Here is a 21,885-nt window from a genome sequence, read left to right as displayed (position 1 = left end):
CTCCTCCATTGCTGGTGGAAGTGAAAACATGTACAGCCACTGTCAAAATCAGTATGGCGATTTCTCAGAAAATTAGGAATCAAACTACCTCAAGACCCAGCAATACCACTTTTGGGCATATACCCAAAAACAAGGACATTTGCTCAACAATATTCATAGGAGCATTATTTGTAATAGCCAGAACCTTAAAACAACCTAGATGCCCCTCAACCAAAAACTGGATAAAGAATGCCGTACATTTACACAATGGAGTACTACTCAGCAGTAAAAAACAATGACATCTTTAAATTTGCAAGCAAATGGACAGAACTAGAAGAAAACATCCTGAGTGACATAACCCAGACCTAGAAAGATAAATATAGCAAAGGATAACCAGCCTACAATCCACAACCCCAGAGAAGCTGACACCCTCTTCCAGAAACAGATGGAAGCAGATACAGAGATCCACAACTAACCACTGGGCCAAACTCCTGCAGCACAAAAAAAGAGAGGGAAGAGTGAGAATATGAACAAAGGGATCAAGACCATGATGGGGAAACCCACAGAATCAGCTGAGCTGAGGTAGTGGGAGATCACTGACTTAGTACTGACAACTGGGGAACCTGCGTAGGACCAAACTAGTCCTCCTGAATGCAGGTGACAATAGTGTGGCTTCGGCATTATATTGAGTCACTGGCAGTGGGACCAGGATCTAATGCTAATGCATGAACCAAATTTGTGGAGCCCATTTTCTATAGAGCGATACCTTGCTCAGCCTAGGCACAGGGGAGAAAGGGAAGGTCTTGGTCCTGCCTCAATGAGGTGATGGGACAGACTTAGTTGACTTCTGAAGGGAGGCCTTACCCTTTCTGATGAGCAGATGGGGATGGGGGAAGGTGAGGGGAGTAGGAAGAGAGGAGGGAGGGGGAAGTGGGATTGGTATGTAAAAATAAATAAATAAAATAAAATAAAGAACTACAAGAAAATAGTCTTCTCCAGGAAGGAACAATTGACTACCTAATACCAAATGGTCAGCACGGAAAATATATATACAAATTACACTACACAAACTGAGCAAGGTATATATATAAATTAATATATATATACAAGAATTAATGCATGAACATAACAATATTTAACAAAACAATGAGGCATTTTGAAAGATACTGAGGAGGGGCATATAGGAGAATTTTTTGAGGGAGGAATGGGTAGGGAGAAATGATGTAATTATTATAATCTCAAAAAGTATTTTTAAAAAATAATGGGGAAATGGTGGGGCTTTTTTCTTTTTTTCTTTTCCTCATCTCCTCAAACTCTGATATAACTCAAGAAGGTTCAAATGGAAGAGCAAATATATCCAGCAGAAAGATCAGTAATTATACATGTCCATGACATCAAATATCAGAGAAGTGAATTACAGACAACAAGGATTTGTCAGACTTATTTCAGGAGCGTGAAATATCTGCATGCAGATGAAATTCAAATTCTCCTCCTTCTCGCTTGCATTATTTAGTGCTGTGGAGTAGTAATCATTTGTCGCACAATATTTTTTATAATTACCTGACTCTTGGTAATATCAAAGATTTTAGTTTCTTTGAATTATTTGACATTGAAGGGCTAAAATGACTTTGAGGAAAACATAAACTTAATGACAGAACTTAATGTCTAAGTTTTACATGAAGGTATATTTTGAGAAATTATGTTACAGTATGTTATATATACTTTCCTGCCTATATAAAAGTTTCACAATTAATTAATTAGTATAGCTATTATGCCAAGACATGTGAAGAGATAAATCCAGTGATTTAGAGTTAAAAACAAATCAAAAACAAAAGTCAAGATATCAAATACAAATTAGTAAGCTGCTGTTCTCTGTCAATTAAAATTGAAGATGGCAAAGTCAGTTTAAATATTTAGACAAATATACAAATAAATGTAAAACTTACTCTTCAGCATCAAATTTATTTAAATTACAATTCATATGTAAAACGGCAAACTTTATTTAAAATTCAATGTAATCATTTTATCTAAATCAAGATCATATAAAAAAGATTATATTCATCTATTTATCTGTAGCATAGCTTCATGCACTGGCTGATTTGATAAATGGTGTAATATTTCAGAGATGCAGATTCTAAGCATTTAACCCAATTGCCTAGATAATTTGATTGGACTAGCTGGGTAACGTTATTATTTCTGGAAAATATACGGAAATGTGTGTTATGTGATTCCTGCTTGCCTGATGATGCTAGGTGAGGCAGGGGATGTTTGGCCACTCCGTTCTCTGCTTCTTAGAGGAAGAAAACATGAGAATGCAGCAGTGGTCACATCTGGAATGAGCAAGGCTTTCTACAGGTGTCCCTAATCAGAAACCTTAGCTTTAAAATAAATGGATCCTGATTTTTGAGTGCGGAGTTTTGTTGACTTGGTTGTTTTCTTTAATTTGGGTGCCTGCTTTTCTCTTTCTTATAAATTTTCTAAATAACTTTTTGAGAATTTCAAATGTGAGTGCTATATTTATATTATTTCCAACCTTCCCTGATCAGCCCTAAATGCATGTACATAAACGACAAACCAGATGGACTCAGAGTAGGTTGTATAGAAAGAGAAAGTATCTCTTATTTTTCAAGTGTTTTAAGAGGCAGAGCAGCAAAACAGTGAGAAGATTTTGAAGAGAAAGATGGAAGGAAGGAAGTAGGTACTGGGGAAGCAAATATAATTTGCCAACAATTATTGGCTCAAATCTGAAATAAACTCTAAAAGAATATTTTCTACTGCATACATTCTGCATCGGCACCAACAAAACATACATGCATGCATTGAATGAGACTTAAACATCTGGAAGTATTTGAATGCCCAAGAGCTATATATTAGTTATCCATTGACCTGGGTTAGGGACCTTGTCAGGATATTAGCGTTATCTTGAGATTTATAGTGGATCCAAGCCTCCTAAATATGAAAATAGTTTCACAAATGCAAGAACATTGAAGAATATTCAATACTGTCATAGAAGGATTGTAATGAGTATTTCATATCACTACATGTTTATATGTTCCTCATCATCGAAAGATATTTGATACCAGATACCTGGAAATAGCTCATGTATTTCCATACATGATATATACATAAAGATATATATAATCTTTCTTTTTAAGATTTATTTATTATGTATACAGTGTTCTGTCTACATGTACACCTGCAGGCCAGAAGAGGGTGCCGGATCTCATTATATAAGTTGTGAGTCACCATGTGGTTACTGGGAATTGAACTCAGGACCTCTGGAAGAACCACCAGTGTCCTTAACCTCTGAGCCATCTTTCTAGTCCGTGTGTATATATTTTAAGGACTACAAAAAGACACCATTATTTATTTTATGGTTCTCTTTTATCAAGAAGTAATAACATTTATACTGACTTCAAAATCATGTTTGGTTTTTGGTGATCAAAAATATTTTAGAGTATGCTAGTAGATTGGATGATAGGGTCTGAAGTATTTATTTTATTCTTATTCATAATACTTAGACTATATATTACTTAAGTTTATTTTTCATTAGTGTGTGTGTTTGTGAATGATGTGTGTGAGGGCACACCTGCCACAGTGTGTAAGTGGAGACCAGAGGACAATTTCGTATGCTGGTTCTGATCTTTCACCAATGCATGGGTTTCACGGATCAAACCCAGGCTTCAGATTTCCCGGCAAGTGCATTCTCTCATACAAAGAAGAAAAAAAAAACAGAAAACCTTTTTTTGGAAAATTAAATTCCATGTAAATTGCTATAATTTTACAGTTAGAAACTACTCAAATAATGTCAACAGAAAAAGCTAGACATATTGACAATAGAGCTTGCTTGATATAAACTGGGAAATTTCATTCCTACTTCTTGAAAGAGAAGTAGGATCTAAGTACAGAGAGAATGTTCTAGAGGGCTACTAAAAGCAAGCATAATGCATAATGCTTTACGAGGCATGTAGATAAGAGTGCAGAAAGCTTGTTTGGGAGACAAGGAAATGACCCTACTGACTGAAGTAACCAATTTGTACAAGGACAATAGTTCCCACTGGGAAATGAAATTGGAAGTTGATGCAGTCCAAGGAACTGAGAATCAAGTAAATAAAAAAACAAGGCTTATGCAAACAGTAGGGAAGCTTTAAGGACATAGAAATTATTTCAAGGCTCTTTATTACAATGATCTCCAAGGGTAGAGTGTCAGCGAACTCACTACTACATAAATCACACTTGAAGTCCTGTCTCTTACAAGATCATTCATCACTTTCAGGATTAAGGCATTTATAATGCCAGCAAATGAAACACAAATGGATATTAAAAACTCCACCAGATGATTAATCAGTAGAGGTGGAAGTAGAGGACCTTATTAGTTAGATAGGGATTAGCTAATGTGGTCACGTGGTAGCTATAAAGACCAAAAATTAAACACAACCGCACATGCCAGGGATGCTGTTCAGCCTTCCAGAGACCTTTGCAATGTGTGACCTTCCATGAGGAGATCATTGAAATTGAGCAAAAGAATGGAGCTATGCTAGCCTCCCTGATTCTCATTTGAATTCACGTGACTCTAAAATCCCATCTTACAAGGAGATTCCCCCAGGAGCTGGTGTTGTCTTAGGATGCACTAGAGACCATTTTCTAGGGTTCAAACTGAATCTCTATAGTCAATCCATTTCCAAAAATTTCACAAATTTGTTTCTTCCTTTTGGGAAAGAAGTAGAGGTTAGCAGTCAGATATCACCCCCCATTCTCTGAAAGATCCTTACTAGCAGCGGGTTCTGTTCCCTTCTTTCTCGTCCCCTTCTTCAGGATGCCATTTTATCCTCCAATCAAAGGTCACATAGATATGAAAGCAAGTGAAAAATAGTTTTCTGTAAATAAGCAGAAATAAAGCCACTTCGGCCTTGAACAAAATGGGCAAAACACAATCTCGAGCTGAGGAGAACTGAACAGTGGGTGACGTTTGTTGCTTTTGTTCTCTGTTTTGAAAGGCATAATAATAATAGTGACGCACTCTTAGCTGAATTAAAGTGCCAGGTGCTGGTTCCTATCCCTTCTCGCACTTTATTTGTGAGTAGCTCTGCAGGCCATTCTACTCTCATCAACATTTAACAGACGTTGTGATCACAAGGCTCACCTAACAAACCAGGATTGGAATGTGGGTCACAGATTTCTAAAGCCCTGTTCTCAAGCCTCCATTCTGCAAACTAGATTTGACTTTGGGAGGGTGAACAGTTGTAAGTGTCTATGGAGAAGCAGAAAGTCCACATCTGGGCTGTGCTTATGAGTGAACATCCCAAATTACTGGCAGAGGATCGTAACAGGGACACTCAGATGGCGACAAATTCAGAGTCTGACTTTCTATGTTGTCTCTAAGTAAATCATCTAAGGAAGACTTTCATAGGAAGAATAGGAATTCATAGGAAGAATAACCAGATCGTCGTTAGCACCAACGAGATCAACAGCTTAGGTTATTCCTGCTCCTTGATAAGGCCTTTCTTGACCTTTTCCATAGGTTTTTAGTTTTGTTTTTGTTTTCATTTGTTTGGGTTTTGAGTTTGGGGGTGATTTGCAGTTCTAGAACAGGTTGGGCTGCTGCGGCTAAGATTTCTAAAATCACTTTGAATTGTATGTAAATGTGCCTTGCTCCCTTCATTTGTAATGCAAACCTGTAAATGTGGTTTACTTGCACATATTGATGAACATTAGAATTTTATTTTAATTTGAGGCTATTAGGAGTAATACTGCCGTAAATACCTGACCAGTCCTCATTATCCACACATATTTCTGTTGAGCAAACACAGGTAGCAGTGGGTTGCTAGATCTTAGGCTCGACTCACATGCTCCTTCATCTTGTAACATAGCCATCAATCATTTTTCAGCATGACAATATTAGTTGATAACCATCATATCTTAGACCACATAACAGTGCTAATTTTTTAAAATATTTGTCCATTTTAGTTATGTCTTACTGTTATAATAAAGATTTAAATTTTGTTGAATATTAAGATACATGGGGCTGAATAGAATAGTCCATGAAATGAAAGAGAGGAAATCAGAGAGAGCTCTGGCTCATCCCTGAAGAAATCTGGAGGAAGAATTGCTGCCAAGTGCCTATTAGTGACAGAAGAACTGAATCTCAGCACACATCCATCCATCTTCAGAGCCCAAGCTGTTTCAAACATGCTGGGCTGTCTCAAAATTACACTCAAGAAAATGCAAATCAGCCTAGTGAGGCAGACAACATGTGTGCTTGTCACTGAACAGGATTCCATGCAAGAAAAAAAAATGTTTTTAATTTGCTTTCTGTGATGAAGAAATGGAGCAGCTTTATTTTTTATCTTTTTAAATATATTTTTGTTAATAGTCTCATTGCATACACGTAATGAATATTAGTCTTTTCAACCCCTATTACCTGTTACTTATTATGTCATTCTCTCTACTTGTCCCGCTGAACCCTTCTTCCCAACAAGTCCCTCTCCTACTTTCAACCATGTATGTGTGTCTGTGGGTATCTATGTGTGTCTCTGTGTGTATGCATGTGTGTGTCTGTGTATATGTGTTTCTGTGTATATATGTATATCTGTATGTCTGTGCATGAATCTCTCTGTGTGTATGTGTGTGTGTGTGTGTGTAAATTTCTCTCTGTGTGTGAATGTGTCTGTGTATTTGTCTGTGTATGCGTGCCTCATAAGATTTAATTGGGTTGCTTTCAAGAGTATGGATAGGAGATTATTTACATGACATGGGCAACTTATCGGTGGCTGTGCCACAGAAGAAAGTGATACTCTTCCCCCAGTAATATTAACTACTAGCTGCCCTTGAGGAAAGGATGGGGCCCCATGAGCCATAGCCCTGTCATGATGAAATTTTAAGGAGCCCCCAATCCTGCACAAGTCTTGTGTAGTATTCACAACAACAACGAATTGAAAAGTATAATGCCCGTGCCATTTTGCAACACAGCTTTTCATCCTCCAGCTCTAACCTTCCTCGCCTTCCCTTTCCCACAAGTTTCCTGAGCCTTAGGGGTAGGGCCGGATACTGAGGACCACATTAGAGATATGGACATAGTAGCTATGAATTTTCAGGGTAAGGTGTTGAACTTGAAGCACATGTAGTGTACAAAAAGATAGATGGATACCATTTGAGGAGGTGGGTGTAAAATGAAGGCCTTAAGGAAGTGCGGAGAGTGAAGCACAAGTGATATTAAGATAGAAAAGAGAAAAACGAAGGTAGAATCTGATGCGGGACTGGGAGTACATGGCATAGGAGGGGATGGGAAGGAAATGAGCCATATTAAGGATTATGGATAATTCATATGGAAACTGACTCTTCTTTAAACATGTTAAAGCATATAATTGAAAAGAAAAACTTAAACTGCAGTACCCTGTATGGGGGAGGGGGAGGATAATGTACTTCCCCTTGGGAAATCCCCACTTTGCCATGGATTATTAAGCAAATCCGCCCCCTGCCCCCTACATCAGGTGACCAGGGAGGCCCTCAAACCTGCAGAACAAGATTGCTGACATTGTTCTTCAGCCATCCGTCACCAGTAGTAGATGGTAAGACCCTATTACTGGAAACACTTTGGTCACAGGACTTAGAGAAATAAGCAAGAATTGAGCTGGGGGACAGATTGTAAGGGCAGAGAAATAAAAAGGATTTTGTGGGGTATGAATGAGTAGATGAAAAAGTCGACACTAGATCAGATAAGCTCTCATTAACATCAAACCAGAGGAAAGGGAAAAGCAGCTGAAGGAAGAGGCGGGGCCAAAGAAGACAAACTCCCCAATCCAGGGAGGAACGTTGATTGTGGGGTTTTGTTTTGTTTTGTTTTGTTTTGTTTTGTTTTGTTTTGTTTTACCATTTCTTAGTTTGTTTCTTGGAAGCTTTTAATAGCAGTAACTATATTGTGCCTTCAAAATAATTCTTGCCCTCTTAATTTTAAAGTTTCTTCTGATCTGGGAGAAATGATGCCTTGCTGTAATCTCTGTCCACTAGTCTCAGATTTCCCCCACCCCATGCTCTATCATGAAACTTATACATAGTACAGAGGTTATGTTCTTTAAAGGACTGGGGTGGGCTGTTTGTTTTGATTTTGATTTTATTTTTTGAGGCAAAGTTTCTCTGTGTAGCCCTGGATGTACTGGAATTTATTCTGTAGATCCGCCAGGCCTCGAACTCACAGAGATTCACTTGCCTCTGCCTCCCAAGTGTTGGGATTAAAGACTTACGCCATCACTGCCTGGTCCTACCTCAGTTATATTCAGTGTGAAACAAAAATAAATAAATGATTTGCTAAAATATTAATAATCCTCTTAAAATTAAAACAATCAAAATTGACAGTATTCTATAGGCTTATTCCCCAAGGTTCACCAAAGACCTTCTCTCCCACACCACACCCCCAACCTGGGAACTAGTTTGGGAAATAAAATGAGTAGTTTTCAGTTTCATATGCATTTGTATGCCAGACATCCCACCCTCTGGTTTAAAAGAAATATGCACAATATGCCTCTACATTATCTGCTGACTTAGAATCATTTGTCATAGCAGAGCTCCTTCGCATTGCTAACAGATTTTGTCCACAAGCTTTCCCTGGCCTCTATAAACCACTAAGCATTCTGAACGTAGGTGCCCTTTATACGTCCAAACAGTCATCGAGAATCTTTTATGCTTGCTTGAGAGAGTTCTCCACAACCAATGGCCTAAGCTATGTTTGTCTAGTGATATCGGTTTTCTTCTCTATGACTCTTTGTATGTGAATTCTGGAGTAGCCATTTAGTTTTATTTTAATACTTACGCCCAGTGTCTTAGAATTTAAATTACTTCAAAGACAGAAGAAAGAAATTAAACTTATAAATATTTTTGAGGATTTATTGCCATAAATATCATAAAAGAAGGAAGATTCTATAAAATTTATTTCCTACTCTCTTAAGAATTTATAATCAAGATGGAAATATACAGTCTAAAGAAATGGCGAGTTAAATAAAAACTCAAAATTTAAATAACATTTTAAGACCATATATCAGATTCCAGAAGAACCTGTGCAACTATAAATACTGCTGCAAACAATAATAAATCATAAAGAATGTGTCTAAAAGAGAGAATATATTAAATCGGAAAAGAAAGAGAACCTGGGCAAATGGAGGGGAGTGAACAGCTGGAAGGAAGGTGGAGGGAACGTTCCCAAGGGCCACCTCAGAAAACACTGTCACAGGACAATGTTTGAGCCTCAGTTCTGAGACTTCCCATCGCTGCCTTTCTTCCCTCCTGATCACTGCTGACTCCTGGCTGGTGTCTCAGTTCAGCTCCCACCTGCCTGCTCTCTCCCTCTTGCAAAGCAATGCCTTCTGACAGGGCAGATCTCCCCCATCTGACTGGCTCTCGGGATGCCTTTTTTGACAATTGACAAGAAGCCACTTTTGACTCAGTTGCCAGAAGTTCCGCAGGCTTTGTGTATCGACTTATTGACAGTGCGAATGTGGGCACAGTGTAGGGGATGGGCATGCTGAAATGCAGACAGAGGGAAGAAGCAAAGTAAAGTAGTATGCAGGGTAAACAGGCTAGCCTTGTCTGGGGACAAATTTACTAAAGTCATAATTCCAAATGAAAATGTACACAGTGTTTCTAAGTAATCTGATTTTTCCCACTAAGGGAAAAGAAAAAGAACTCCCTGTGCCTGTAATTTACTAGTTTTCTTGCAAGAACAAGGGAACATTTTATTGTTTAAAATGTATGAAAACAGTAAAAAGACTGGAAAGAATAGTTTCGGTCCATGTTCACACACAGGTACACTTTACTAAAAATCAGGGCTTCCCCAAGCATTTTTTGCTGGTATAAAAGTGGTTGTTGTAAAATCCTTCCTCCATAAGTAGTGGTGTGTGTGTATGTGTGTGTATGCGTGTGTACATGCATGCATGTGCATGTGTGTATGTTCCAAGTAAATTGCTGTAAAGGAAGGGTTGCTTTCTAGAGTAACAAGCAAGCCACAATCATTATTGTCAATGAAATTACCACTCATAGAAGAAGACTGAAGGATAAGGTTATATTATTATTATATTATATACATTATAATATATATATATATATAATTAAGGTTAGCAGCTCAAAACTCAAAGGCAGATCCATAACATTCGTTCCAAACTGTTTTCCTAGAACTCATAAGAAAGATATCATTACCTGCCCCATGCTACAGAGATAAACAGATTTAAAGTGTGGAAGGGGAAAAAAGAGGAGGGGAGGAAAATGGGAGGGAGGACTGGGAGGGCAGGGAAAAGGGGGATAAATAAACAGGGAAGAAAACAAAAAAGGAAGACAGGGAGAAGGGAGGGAGGGAAGACTGGGAAGAAGGAAGGCACAAGTTTTAATGAAGGTTTAGCATTCTGATAATAGCACACAGCTTATAATTAATATTTTCCTATGTAATCTACTGACAACTCTGAGATAATTTTAAATAAGCCACTTTGAAGAAAATGAAGACTTAAAGGGTTTAAATGGCCTATGTAGAATTAATTGCTGTTGAGAGTAGAAAATAAAAAGTGCATTTACCCATTTATGTTAAAATTATAACACCCCCAGGTGGTAGTGGCTCACACCTTTGACCCCAGCACTTTGGAGGCAGAGGCAGTAAAGATCTTTGAGTTTGAGGCCAGCCTGGTCTACAGAACCAGTTCCAGGACAGCCAAGGCTACACAAGAAATTCTGTCTTGAAAAAAATAATTACAACTCAACACTTAACTATGTCCCTAATTTTTCTCTTAATCATCTACGAGAGACAGTCACTGTGAGAGCCGTTGTTGCTCCCATTACAGGTGAGAAAGCATAAATGTGAATTTCCTCGGATATCAAATCCCCAATTCCCATTGTTTTCATTTCTGTTTTGGGACCTTGTTCTGAACATTCATTAAGGAGAGATGAGAACATGGATTGGCAAGGGATAAGGACTATGGTTGAGTCCTCAGCTCAGATGTCTTCATCTTTCTCATCTCATCTCATCATCAACCAAGATAAGTGCTATGTCTTCAATCTAAAGCCTTCCAACAAGCCATGAGGTTTTGTGTTTACTGCACATGAACAGAGAAGATGTGTGCAGTCCTTGAAAAGGCTAGCTCTGCTGCTGCTGCTACTCAGGAACAAAATTAAAAGAATACAAATACAAACTGAAAGTCCTTTATGACATGTAGAGATGCACACCCATGCACTTTTATTTCTTGGTTTAAAGTGGATTACACTGAAACAGGCTGGAAAACTAAGAATCCTTGTCCATTTAATAGGTAACTCTCCAAATCTAAACTTCCTTTGCAGTGAGTTTTTTAATTAAAGAATTCTCTTTGCTAACACCCCAACTTATATGGTGAGATCACTAATTTCTTATATCATCTAATTTCAGTTTAGTTAAAAACTTTTTAGTTGCAGAGTGGTGGTGATGCACACCTTTAATCTCAGCACTTGGGAGGCAGAGGCGAGTGGATCTCTGTGAGTTTAAGGCCAGTCTGGTCTACAAAGCTAGTTTCAGGACAGCAGAGCTAAACAGTGAAACCCTGTCTCGAAAAACAAAACAAAAACCTTTTTAGTATGGACTGTAAACCTCACTTTGCTTCACTTCCTCTCAATATGGCAGCCCTAGTGGTACCACCCTGCCTTCATTTTCCATCTCTCATATATTGCAGAGAGAATTAATATAGATTTCTCTCCTCTAGGATACCTGGCAGTGTAGGATGCTTATGTACTGGAGAGCTACTGGCAATGGGACAAGTCGGTATCCTTCTGCCAAGCCTGTGCCGTCGGCTTGTCTAGGGCTCCGGGACGATGAAAGTGCATAGCTGGTGATGTGCTACACCAGGCAGCAAAATCATGTGCCTGGGGCCTGCTGGACGACCAGGAGAGTTGATAGCTCAGCTTGGCCATTCATCAGAGAATGTTTCTAAAACATCACCATTGATGAAGCTGAAATTTTAACTGGCTTTGTAACAACAGACAAATTCAGTGATGAACCTCTTCTGTGTGTATGTGCTGTAGGAGAGTCTTATGTATTTCTGTTGCTTTCATTGACTAATTAATAAAGAAACTGCTTGGCCTGATAGGTCAGGACATAGGTGGGTGGAGTAGACATAACAGAATGCTGGGAAGAAGGGAAGTGAGGCAGTCGCCATGACTCTCCTCTCCGAGACAGTCGTATGTTAGAATCCTCCCGGTAAGCCACCACCTCGTGGTGCTACACAGATCATTAGAAATGGGTCAATCAAGATGTGAGAGTTAGCCAATAAGAGGCTGAAGCTAATGGGCCAAGCAGTGTTTAAAAGAGTACCGTGTAATTATTTCGGATAAAGCTAGCCGGGAGCCAGGTGGCAGGACACAGCCCGACATTCCTTCTAGAATGTGCATTGCAGAAAACAACTGCGATCAGGAACGACTACAAATATACAATCACCACCCGTCACTGGTGACACTCGTCGCTACTGGGTAACAAATAGCAGGGTGGCCTATGGGAAAGATCTATCATCCGGGATTCCAGAAAACTATGGTGTGAAGGCTGTGACTGAATGGTTGATTAACCTGACAAGTGACTCTTCCTCCTCTCAGTTCCATCACTTCCAGTGTGACACCTTGACCTTTCCCTCACTGTACATGTGACTTTGCAATTCTTCTTCTGCATCATTTTATTTATGTTCTTATGTGTAGGGCCAAGGTTGAATCTCATACTTAGTAATACTTAAAGATTTTTTACTTCTCTAGGAGCATCTCCATACTCCCTGGATTCTTAAATAATGAAACAAGAAAGATAGTCTCCACATGTAACTTTCTCTCCATATATATTTTATAACTATTCATTATATATGTGTATATATATATATATATATATATATATATATATATATATATATATATGAGAGAGAGAGAAGAGGTCAAAATGGATGGATAGCTAGATAGATTGATTGATTGATTGATTGATTGATGAAATACTATGAAAGAGATGTCAAATTAATAGATTTAAATCTGGCTAATATATTTAACACAGTGTTTTCTTCACTAATCCTGCTACTTTCAGTAAGTTCTCATTTTCTCAGCTACTTGGTTATCCCACACTGTGATTGTCACCCTTTCTCTGTGTATTCAAGGCCCCCAGAATACCCTCAACAAACCAGATGTTGCCCTTGCTATCTGCCTCTCACATTCCCCCATCACATTTAAATGAGGGTATCATGCCTGCTGTTAGGATAGAATGTTGGATTTTTCAGCTTTGATGCACATGTTCTACTTGATATCTATAAGACATTTGTGAAGATGCAACTGCTTTTAGATAGCAGGTGCATAGTTTCCTCTCCCCCCAAAATGGAACTAAACCCTTTAATACATGCACAGGCATTTGGATTTCTTATTTAATAACTATATTTGGGCACATTGTGAATTAATTTCAATGTAAGCCTTGATCCTCACATACATAAAATGCAGATTGCTATAGTTTCCTCTCAAGATCAAGGTAAGCCACATGTGAAGGCTGGTGGATGTGCTAGGCTATGGGCCATGATTTAGGGACCACCAACACATGAGAGGCCTAGGGACTGATCCAGCCTCATGACAACCATCTAATAAAGGCATCAACCAGCACAAACTCTCTTTCATAATTTTAATCTCTGCAGAGTACATGTTGTCTTGGAAACAGTATCAGTCAATACCTTTGACCTGAATTGTTTCCAGACATCATTTGAGAGAGAGGACATCAGTTTCCTGTTTCCCAGTGAGCTTTCTTTGAACTTCTGACTGATTCTTGTGACGGTGCTGAAGTAACTGATGGTCTGCAGTGCTATTACAGTAGAACGACTGAGGGTAAGGGCTGAGACTTAACATCTTTTCATTTTTCCCTTGCGTTTGCCTCTTCCTTGGCAGAATCCACAGCATCGCACATGGTGATGCTATGACAGCTATTCGGCTTTCTTAGACACAAAGTTTCACTTAAAAGCTTTAGCAATGGGCCATAGGGTCATGAAAGATGTGGTTGGATTTTTTTTTCTCTTTATTTGATATGGCAGATACAGGCTCAATTCTACCTGTTTATAGGAACTCACTGAGGTTGAAGAGATTCTTATGTGTGCTGCCTTCTGATAACCTCAGACCATATAGTCCTTGTTTTTCTTTTACAAGAATCTAGTACATAAGATTATGGATTTAAAATCCACTACATGAAACTGTGAATTTACAAAAGAGAGAAATTGAAAATGGATCTGGGAGAATATATTTGCTTGGTTTTCAAATAAGCTTTTATTTTACAATGTCATTGTTATAGTAATTCCTAGTTCTCTAATGTTTTTGTATGTATGGGTCTTTTGTCATAATATATTTTGTAGACATATACACATACATATATACATGTGTGCATATGTACATATAGGGATGTGTGTGTGTGTGTGTATGTGTGTGTGTGTGTGCATTCAGTTGCCTAAGATCTTTCCTAGTCCTGGAGAGAATTTTTCCCTACTATTCCTAGAAGACACTAATTTATAAGACCTCTTCCTGAAACATTGTAATGTCTAAATTCCTTCTCGGTCTTGCTTATGTTTTACTATCTGCTAAATTATGTTTCTCATTATTCTCCACACTGTTTCTTCTCAATGTCACAAGTCCTATTCATCTTACAATGCATAAATGCTTTCTATTGTAATATGTGCTTAGCTATCGTATCCAGATATAGACATCCTTGAACCTGAACTATCTGCATCAAAGATCTATTGTTACTTTGTATTATGTATCATTTTTCCTCTATAAAATAGGTGTACCCTAAATGTCTGGAACATTGTGAAAAATCCCAGCCATGAATAAATTATCTGCCTTCTCATGACTTCTGTCATGTTTCATACAGACTTAACATTTGAAATACACATTAAGACATAGTTTCAACAAGACAACTTCAAGGCATGTGCTATCTGTTCTTCCCATTCAATTAGATGGAAACAATGTCACTAGGAAACCTAAATTGACTTCTTTATTCCTATTTCTGTACATTCTTACACCAATCTCTGAATATTTGTCTCAACTTCATCTAAACTCAGTAGATAACATACAGGCCTGATTTAATTATTCTATTATCAAATAGTGTGAGAATGGTATTATATAGTTTAGAAAACAAGATAGCAATGCTGTTGCTTAGCATCTGCTCATGTCTGCACTGGGTGAGCTACTTTTGCACACAGTGAGAAAGCAAACAGCAGTCCAGCACACCAAGACACAGGAGCAGAATCACTGATCAAATCATAAAATGTGAGAAAAGTCAACGCTTAGTCAGATGGAGGAATAACAGAGATGAGAGCAGGAAAAGAGACATCTTGATTGAGGGAGCCATTATAGTGTTAGCAGAAACCTGGCTCTAGAGAAATTCCCAGGAATCCACAAGGATGAACCCACCTAAGACCCGAAGCAATAGAGGAGATGGGACCCAATCTTGACTTGCCCTGTAGTCAGACTGATGATTATCTTAAATATCACCATAGAACCTTTGTCCAACAACAGATGGAAACAGAGGCAGAGACCCACATCGGAGCGCTGGACTGAGCTCCCAAGATCCAGCTGAAGAGTGGAAGGAATGAGAATATGAACAAAGAGGTCAAGACCGTGAAGAGTTCATCCACTGAAACAGCTCACCAACTCCAGATGGACTAGGAAGGCATATGCGTAGGCCCAAACTAGTCCCTCTGAATGTGGTTGACAGTTGCATGGCTGGGGCAGACTGAGGGGCCACTAGCAGTGGCACTGGGATTTATCTCTATTGCATGTACTAGCTTTCTGGGAACCTGTTCTCTTTGGGTGTATACCATGCTCAGCCTTGATATAATAGGGAGGGCCTTGGACCTTCTACAAAGCAATGTGCCTTACCCCCTCTTAGGATTAGATGGGGGTGGGGTGGGAGGGTGTGTGGAGGGAATGGGAGAAGGTGAGAGAGTGGGAATTTGGATTGGTATTGTTTTTAAAAATATCTAATAAATTTTAAAAAATACTTAGCCTCAGCAAAACTCTTCCACTACAGCTGTGAGATTATTCTTTTTCTAAGTTAGAAGAGAGCATTAAGAGCCCTATGACAAAGAGAAGCCAAGAAATTCCACAGCACACCTTGAGCCCATTGGTCTATCCAATTTTTCTGATTCTTTTACTTTCAGTTATACTTACAATACATGGCACACATGCGTTTTTGCTCTACTCTCATTGCTGTGACATCATCAGATCCAAATACATAAGCATTTTCTCAGCTCTTTTTAAATAAATAATAGACTCATGCATATTTATTACTCTTTTTTCTCATTTTTATTTTTTAATTATCTTCTCTTTTTTAGAGTTTTCAGATTATAATTACATAATTTCCCCCTCCCCTTTTCTCCCTCCAAACTTTCCTTGACCTACTTCAAATTCATGGCCTCTCCTTTCATTAATTGTCACTACATTCATATATAAATATGCGTATACAAATATATTCCCAAATTCTTAGTACAACCTGCCAAGTCTGTATAATGTTACTTGTGTGTATATATTTTTAGGCCTGACCATTCATTACTGGATAAGCAATTTGTGCGTTCCTCCCAGGAGAAGACTACTTCTCCCGTTCTTAGCATTCCTTGGTTGCCTGTAGTTCTTTGTGTAGCACTTGATTATTTTGTAAACAGTTCCCTTATCATGAATTTTATGTTTATTATTGTGAGAACAGTTACTAATGCATATGCAGCCACATGTTGGGTAACTACCAAGATACCTTCTGACAAACAAGTCGTTTGTCATTCTGCAAGCATCACGAAGAGTGTCAGCATGATCTTGCATATGTCTAATATACACCAAGAGTATATTATATAAGTGCATATATATATGTAAATACACATTTTAAACAATCAGAAAAGTATAAGATAATAAATATACAAACAAGGGCTGAGAAGATAGATCCTCAGATAAAAGTATTAGCTGCCAACTCTGAGGACCTGAGTCAGACCCTCAGAATCCACAGAGTGAAAACGGAAAATAGACAGCCACATGCTGTTCTCTGATCACCACACAAATGCTGTGCTCTCTCGCTCTCTCTCTCTCTCTCTCTCTCTCTCTCTCTCTCTCTCTCTCACACACACACACACACACACACACACACCCCACAATGGATGAATGTAAAAAATTAAAATACCTGAACTATTAACATAATAATTATTATCATGGTCATGTTTTATGCACTGTTAATAATTCCTATAGGTGTTATTAATGTATATTATATATCCCAGCCATCAGCATAAACACATGGGTGTGAACGGTGATGTGATATTAGGATGACTACATCACAAGGGCTATTTAGCTCCATTATAATCTCACGGTACTATCACTGCTGAGCAAGAGTGACAAGACCGTGTTTGAGACACTCAGTGTGATGCATGTAAGTAGCATGTTCGATCATGCCATACTGAAACAAGCAGTGCACTCATCATTTCATGCTTACCCTGTTTACTTTTGCTTGATTGTTTTCCTGTGTGGCAAGAGCATCTAAAATCACTGGCTTCACAAAGCTTTAGATACAGTGTGATATCATTGCCTATATTCTTCATAGCACATTAGCTCTACAGACTGACTCCTACAAGCCTTTTACTTTATATGCATATTGTGTGGTCCAGTTTTCTCTGTGTCATTCTCTGCAAAGCCAATGGAGGAAAAGTACATCAATGTGTTGAGGAAGGTGTGTTCTAGATACAAATCATCTACCTCACTCCCAATTTCGCTATTGTTTCCATAGGCTGGAGATGGTCTTTATTAATCCCTGTTTTCTCAGCAGTTGGAACATTAGTGAACAATATTAGAATGTGACAATTAATTATATAAATATTCAAGTATTTTTATATTATACAGATTAAATGTTGTGTAATATTAATTACATCAATTCAAAAACAGATTGGCATAGATTTAGAGTTTTGTTGTAGAAAATTAAGTTATTTTTATAATTTTCATGGAAAATATTGCACTAATGACAGCCCTATTTTCTTTTTGATGGTGATTGATAAAAGTCCTCACTTTCCTTCCTCAGTATAATGAAAAATAATGTAGCAGTTGGATGAAGTGACTTGGGACTCTGTGTTTTATTTTTCTGATTAGGTTCAAGTTGTGGCATGATTTTTCAATCTATTAATTGGACATGCAATTGTGAGGAGTAAATGTGAACATCTAATATATGTCGCCTACATCCCTACTACTGGGTTCTTCCTAAATGTCTGCTTTCTTCATTTTTTCCCACTGAAGTAGCCACTGAAGGTCTGTGCATAACATGTATTCAATAACCTTAATTGGTTACTTAAAGTTTGAAATTTTCCCACACAAAACATTGGTCTGCCCACATATTTGTCTTATAAAAACTGTAATTTCAGCAAAGTAACTAGTGTTTTAAATGTTTTGACTCACAGTGTATTTTAGTAAAACAGGGATTAAAAAAACAATGTAATTTCTCAATAAACAGAAAATTCTCTAAGATTTTGTTATTTTATAATTTTTGTGACAGTATATTGATATCATTGTCCTTGATCAGGGATGACTCTGGCCTTATACTCAGAAATGGAAACAGATAAGAATTTTGTGTAGCTCCCTTAACTTTTGGAGAGGAGTCCCTCCCAAACATCCCTGCACAGGGCATAATGGGACAGGCTAGACAGTCTCAAGAAATTTCTCTATTAACTTAAATCTTCAGTCACATGAAAATGGCTTTTAAAGACATTTTAGTTTATTTGAAGGCAAACATTTTGACATTTAAAAGATTAGTAATGAAATTGATGATGAATATTTACATACTGAAAGCCCCAAATAAACCCAAGAAGCTAGTTCAAGAGCAAGCTGTGATTTCATCATTGTGAAGGCCAAAGGAAATTCTGTGATGGAAGTTTTAGTATGTACTTTATTTTATGAAGTTTTATCCAAGCATATCATTTTAGAGAAATCACAGGACTATCTTCCTTTATCCCTCACCTTCTCTAAAGGCCAGCTGCCTGATCTTGTCTGCATTACACCGGAAATGTTTTTGCTCCATCTTTGGTGATAAATGTATTTCTTTTGTGTAAAGTGAAGATAAAAGCAATTCAGATTGTTGGAAAATCTCCAGCTATGGGGACAGACAGTAAAATCTAACAGGAAGGAAGGTCAGATAGACCACTATCATATACATAGGGTTACATAGTAAATGGCCTGCTGGAAGCTGTTACTGACACTATCTTTAGTTCCATGCTCCAGGTCTAAGACCAGGAAACAGACTGACAAGTTACTCTCTTTCCATGCCCCCAGGTCCTATAGAAACAAAGTAACATCAGCTAGGGCACAAATGACATGTGGATACCCAGACTCTCACCATGTCTGTCTCTGTTCACATGCTACCAGGGAAAGACTCTCTGACACTGATAGTTTCAACCTCTCCTCTAATACACTCTTCCATCTCTCCTCCTGCTCTGTCTCTTTCTGTCTCTATCTAGCTCAGTCTTTCTCAATCCTTGCAAAACATAGCCTGGTTTATATGCATTATAACCTTTACTCACTTCTTACCAAATCTACACATTCATTTTCCCTCTTATGTCATTGCTTGTTTCAACAGAAAATAAATGATTTTTAAACTCCTCATTCATAGGGTTACTAAGTTTCTGTGCCATGCTTCTTTCCTAGATGGCATGGCTCCCCTTTCTGTGACATAAGCTTTTTACCACTTCTAGACCTACCTTACCCCTTCTCCCCTTCAGGCTATTTCATTTTTGGATTAAGTAGGGGATTCCTGCCTATTATTATTCTTTGTGACCTCTTTATATTTCCTGTACACTATAATTACTCTTTCTCTCTCCCTTTACTTCTCAGCTTTTTCAGTCTTGTTAGATGTGCACCAAAGTTACGAGTTTGTTCCTTGGACCTCAACTTTGAATTTTATTTCCATGAACGAAAATACTGAATTTCTTTGGTCATATTTGTCCAGGCTCACTCTGCATAAACACATGCCCCCAGTGGGGATCCTCTTATGTATATATGAACTACTGTATTATCAGCTCATACCTTAACCAAGACCAAGCTGTGAGACTCAGCCTGAAGCATCGCTGGGTAACTGCTCATTTAGTTTGTTATAGATGGCGTGTTAAGCTCCTGTAGAAACAAACCATTGCCAACTCTGTTATGCTATACTATCTATGCCAGCCTGAATTTTCAACTCTTCCTCTCATTACCACCTCAAACGCCTTCTCACAGCTTTCCTTTAATTTGCTTAACCACAAAGCATGACTCGATTACCCTGCTTGCCTCCCACAGCGAAAAACATTCTTTAAACCACTATTACTTTCCAAATCCAACTTTTTCTTTAAAAAAAAAAAAAGTCTATGCATGCAATGGCAGACACAGAAAATCAGACTCCTCCTCAAAACACAAGCAAACAAAGCCCTTCCAACAACTAGCACCAAAACTCGTGAGGATGTACCTGTGTTTGTAACTGCCTCTTTAACTAAAGAGGTACAGAAATCCTCTTTTAATTTGTGTATTTTTGAGAACAGTAGAAAATTTCTCTCTCATGAGTCTGTCTAATATATTTCACCTCTAATGTAAAGACTACATAAACCTAGAAACCCAGAACAAATATTACTCAGCATGAAATGAAAGGAGGAAATTATCCTCTTAAAGTTCTACACATTATGACTGCTCTCTCCGAATTCTCCTGACTCGGGAGCTTCCCCTTAAGTCTTTACTTTTAATCACCCTGCCAGATGCTCTTCTGGTAACTGCCATGGTCTATACAGCAGCCTCTATGCAGATTCCCTCCTTCCCCGGCGGCTTTTGAAAACTTACCGCTTTTACCAACGCCCCCTGCGCCCAGCATTACCACCTTGTACTCTCTGGACCCGCTTGATGAGCTGCCAGGGCAACAGTGGGCTTCATTTTCTACTTCCATCTTACCCAGGGGAACGCGAGGAGAAAAAAGGAAGAAAAAGTCACCCGTGTCAGGTGCTTGCTCAGATAGTAAACAACTCTAAAACTGTGTCAAAGGAAGGCTGTAGTGCGTGACAAGAACCATCAGCATCGGGCTGCCTGCTGGTCCTCTGCTGGAGCGGGTCTCATAGCAACCACTTCAATTGCTTCCAATAAAAATCTGGCTTTACCTCCCCCTCCCTCTGATCCTTCACCGTTTCACATCTCCACTGATCTCACTTGCTCATTCTGGTTTCTTCTCATCCTCGGTGTTCTATTTCTCCATTGCTCTTTCTCAGTTTTCCTCTCTCTTTTCTCTTCTGGGTGCCCCCCTCACCCGGCTGCCGCAGCAAGTTTTTAGATGCACACACACTTGAGCTCATTCCAGACTGAGGGGCGATAATAGACAGAATCTGAGCCTTCAGGGGAGATGCTGTCTCACTAGCTGACTACTGTTACTGCAGCTTTAGAGACATTATTTTATTTTAATCAGAATCAATTACTTGAATATTTTCTGTGGGTTGTATCGGAGCTGTCTCTCGAGATCTGCCCTTACATGTCTCATTCTGAAAAGGGGCGGCACCCATACAAAAAAAAAAAAACCAACAACTCTGGGAACATAAGGGTGATTCTTTAGTGTTGTTGGGATAATACCTAAGAGGAGTTGCTTGTTCATTGTGTGTGCAGTGGAGGTCCTAACATAGGGGATAATTGAATTAGCTCAATGCCAAGTCTGAGCATGGATCATTCTTATTTATACCAAGTCATTAGAAACAAAGTGGATTATAAGCCTCTGGCAAGCATGGAAGATATACAATAAATACGTTTTTTTTTAAAAAAAAATGGTTGCATATTAAATCATAGAAGAATCTAGGCTGTTCTTCAGAAGGTGAAAGTCTTTCTCATCTGAATTCTTGTAGCCTTTTCCACTGTGATTTTCTAAAACATGAATGTCTCAGAATAGTTTCAATA

The 21,885-nt window shown here is 38.4% G+C and overlaps 1 protein-coding gene across 4 annotated transcripts in view; it reads right to left on the bottom strand.

The window, feature by feature from the left end:
* The window catches only part of Rit2 (Ras like without CAAX 2), a 349,321-nt gene extending 327,921 nt beyond the window's left edge, over positions 1 to 21,400 (bottom strand). The window contains exon 1 of one of the 4 annotated variants that reach the window (XM_085700026.2): positions 21,154 to 21,400. Coding sequence is in view for 2 of the 4 variants with exons in the window: in XM_085700025.2 (XP_085556151.1) it covers positions 20,794 to 20,896 (103 nt within the window). In the remaining 2 variants the exon portion in view is untranslated. Of the gene's footprint in view, positions 1 to 20,793; positions 21,128 to 21,153 lie in introns of those variants that run through there. The other 3 variants (XM_048442357.3, XM_085700025.2, XM_048442356.3) reach the window with 3 other exon arrangements.
* Positions 21,401 to 21,885: the final 485 nt, after the last annotated feature.

Source organism: Myodes glareolus, chromosome 13 (assembly GCF_982192425.1).
Source record: "Myodes glareolus chromosome 13, mMyoGla1.1, whole genome shotgun sequence".
Lineage (NCBI taxonomy): Eukaryota > Metazoa > Chordata > Mammalia > Rodentia > Cricetidae > Myodes > Myodes glareolus.
The sequence above is the reverse complement of the archived record's forward strand: the minus strand, read 5'-3'. Positions and strand labels throughout refer to the sequence as shown.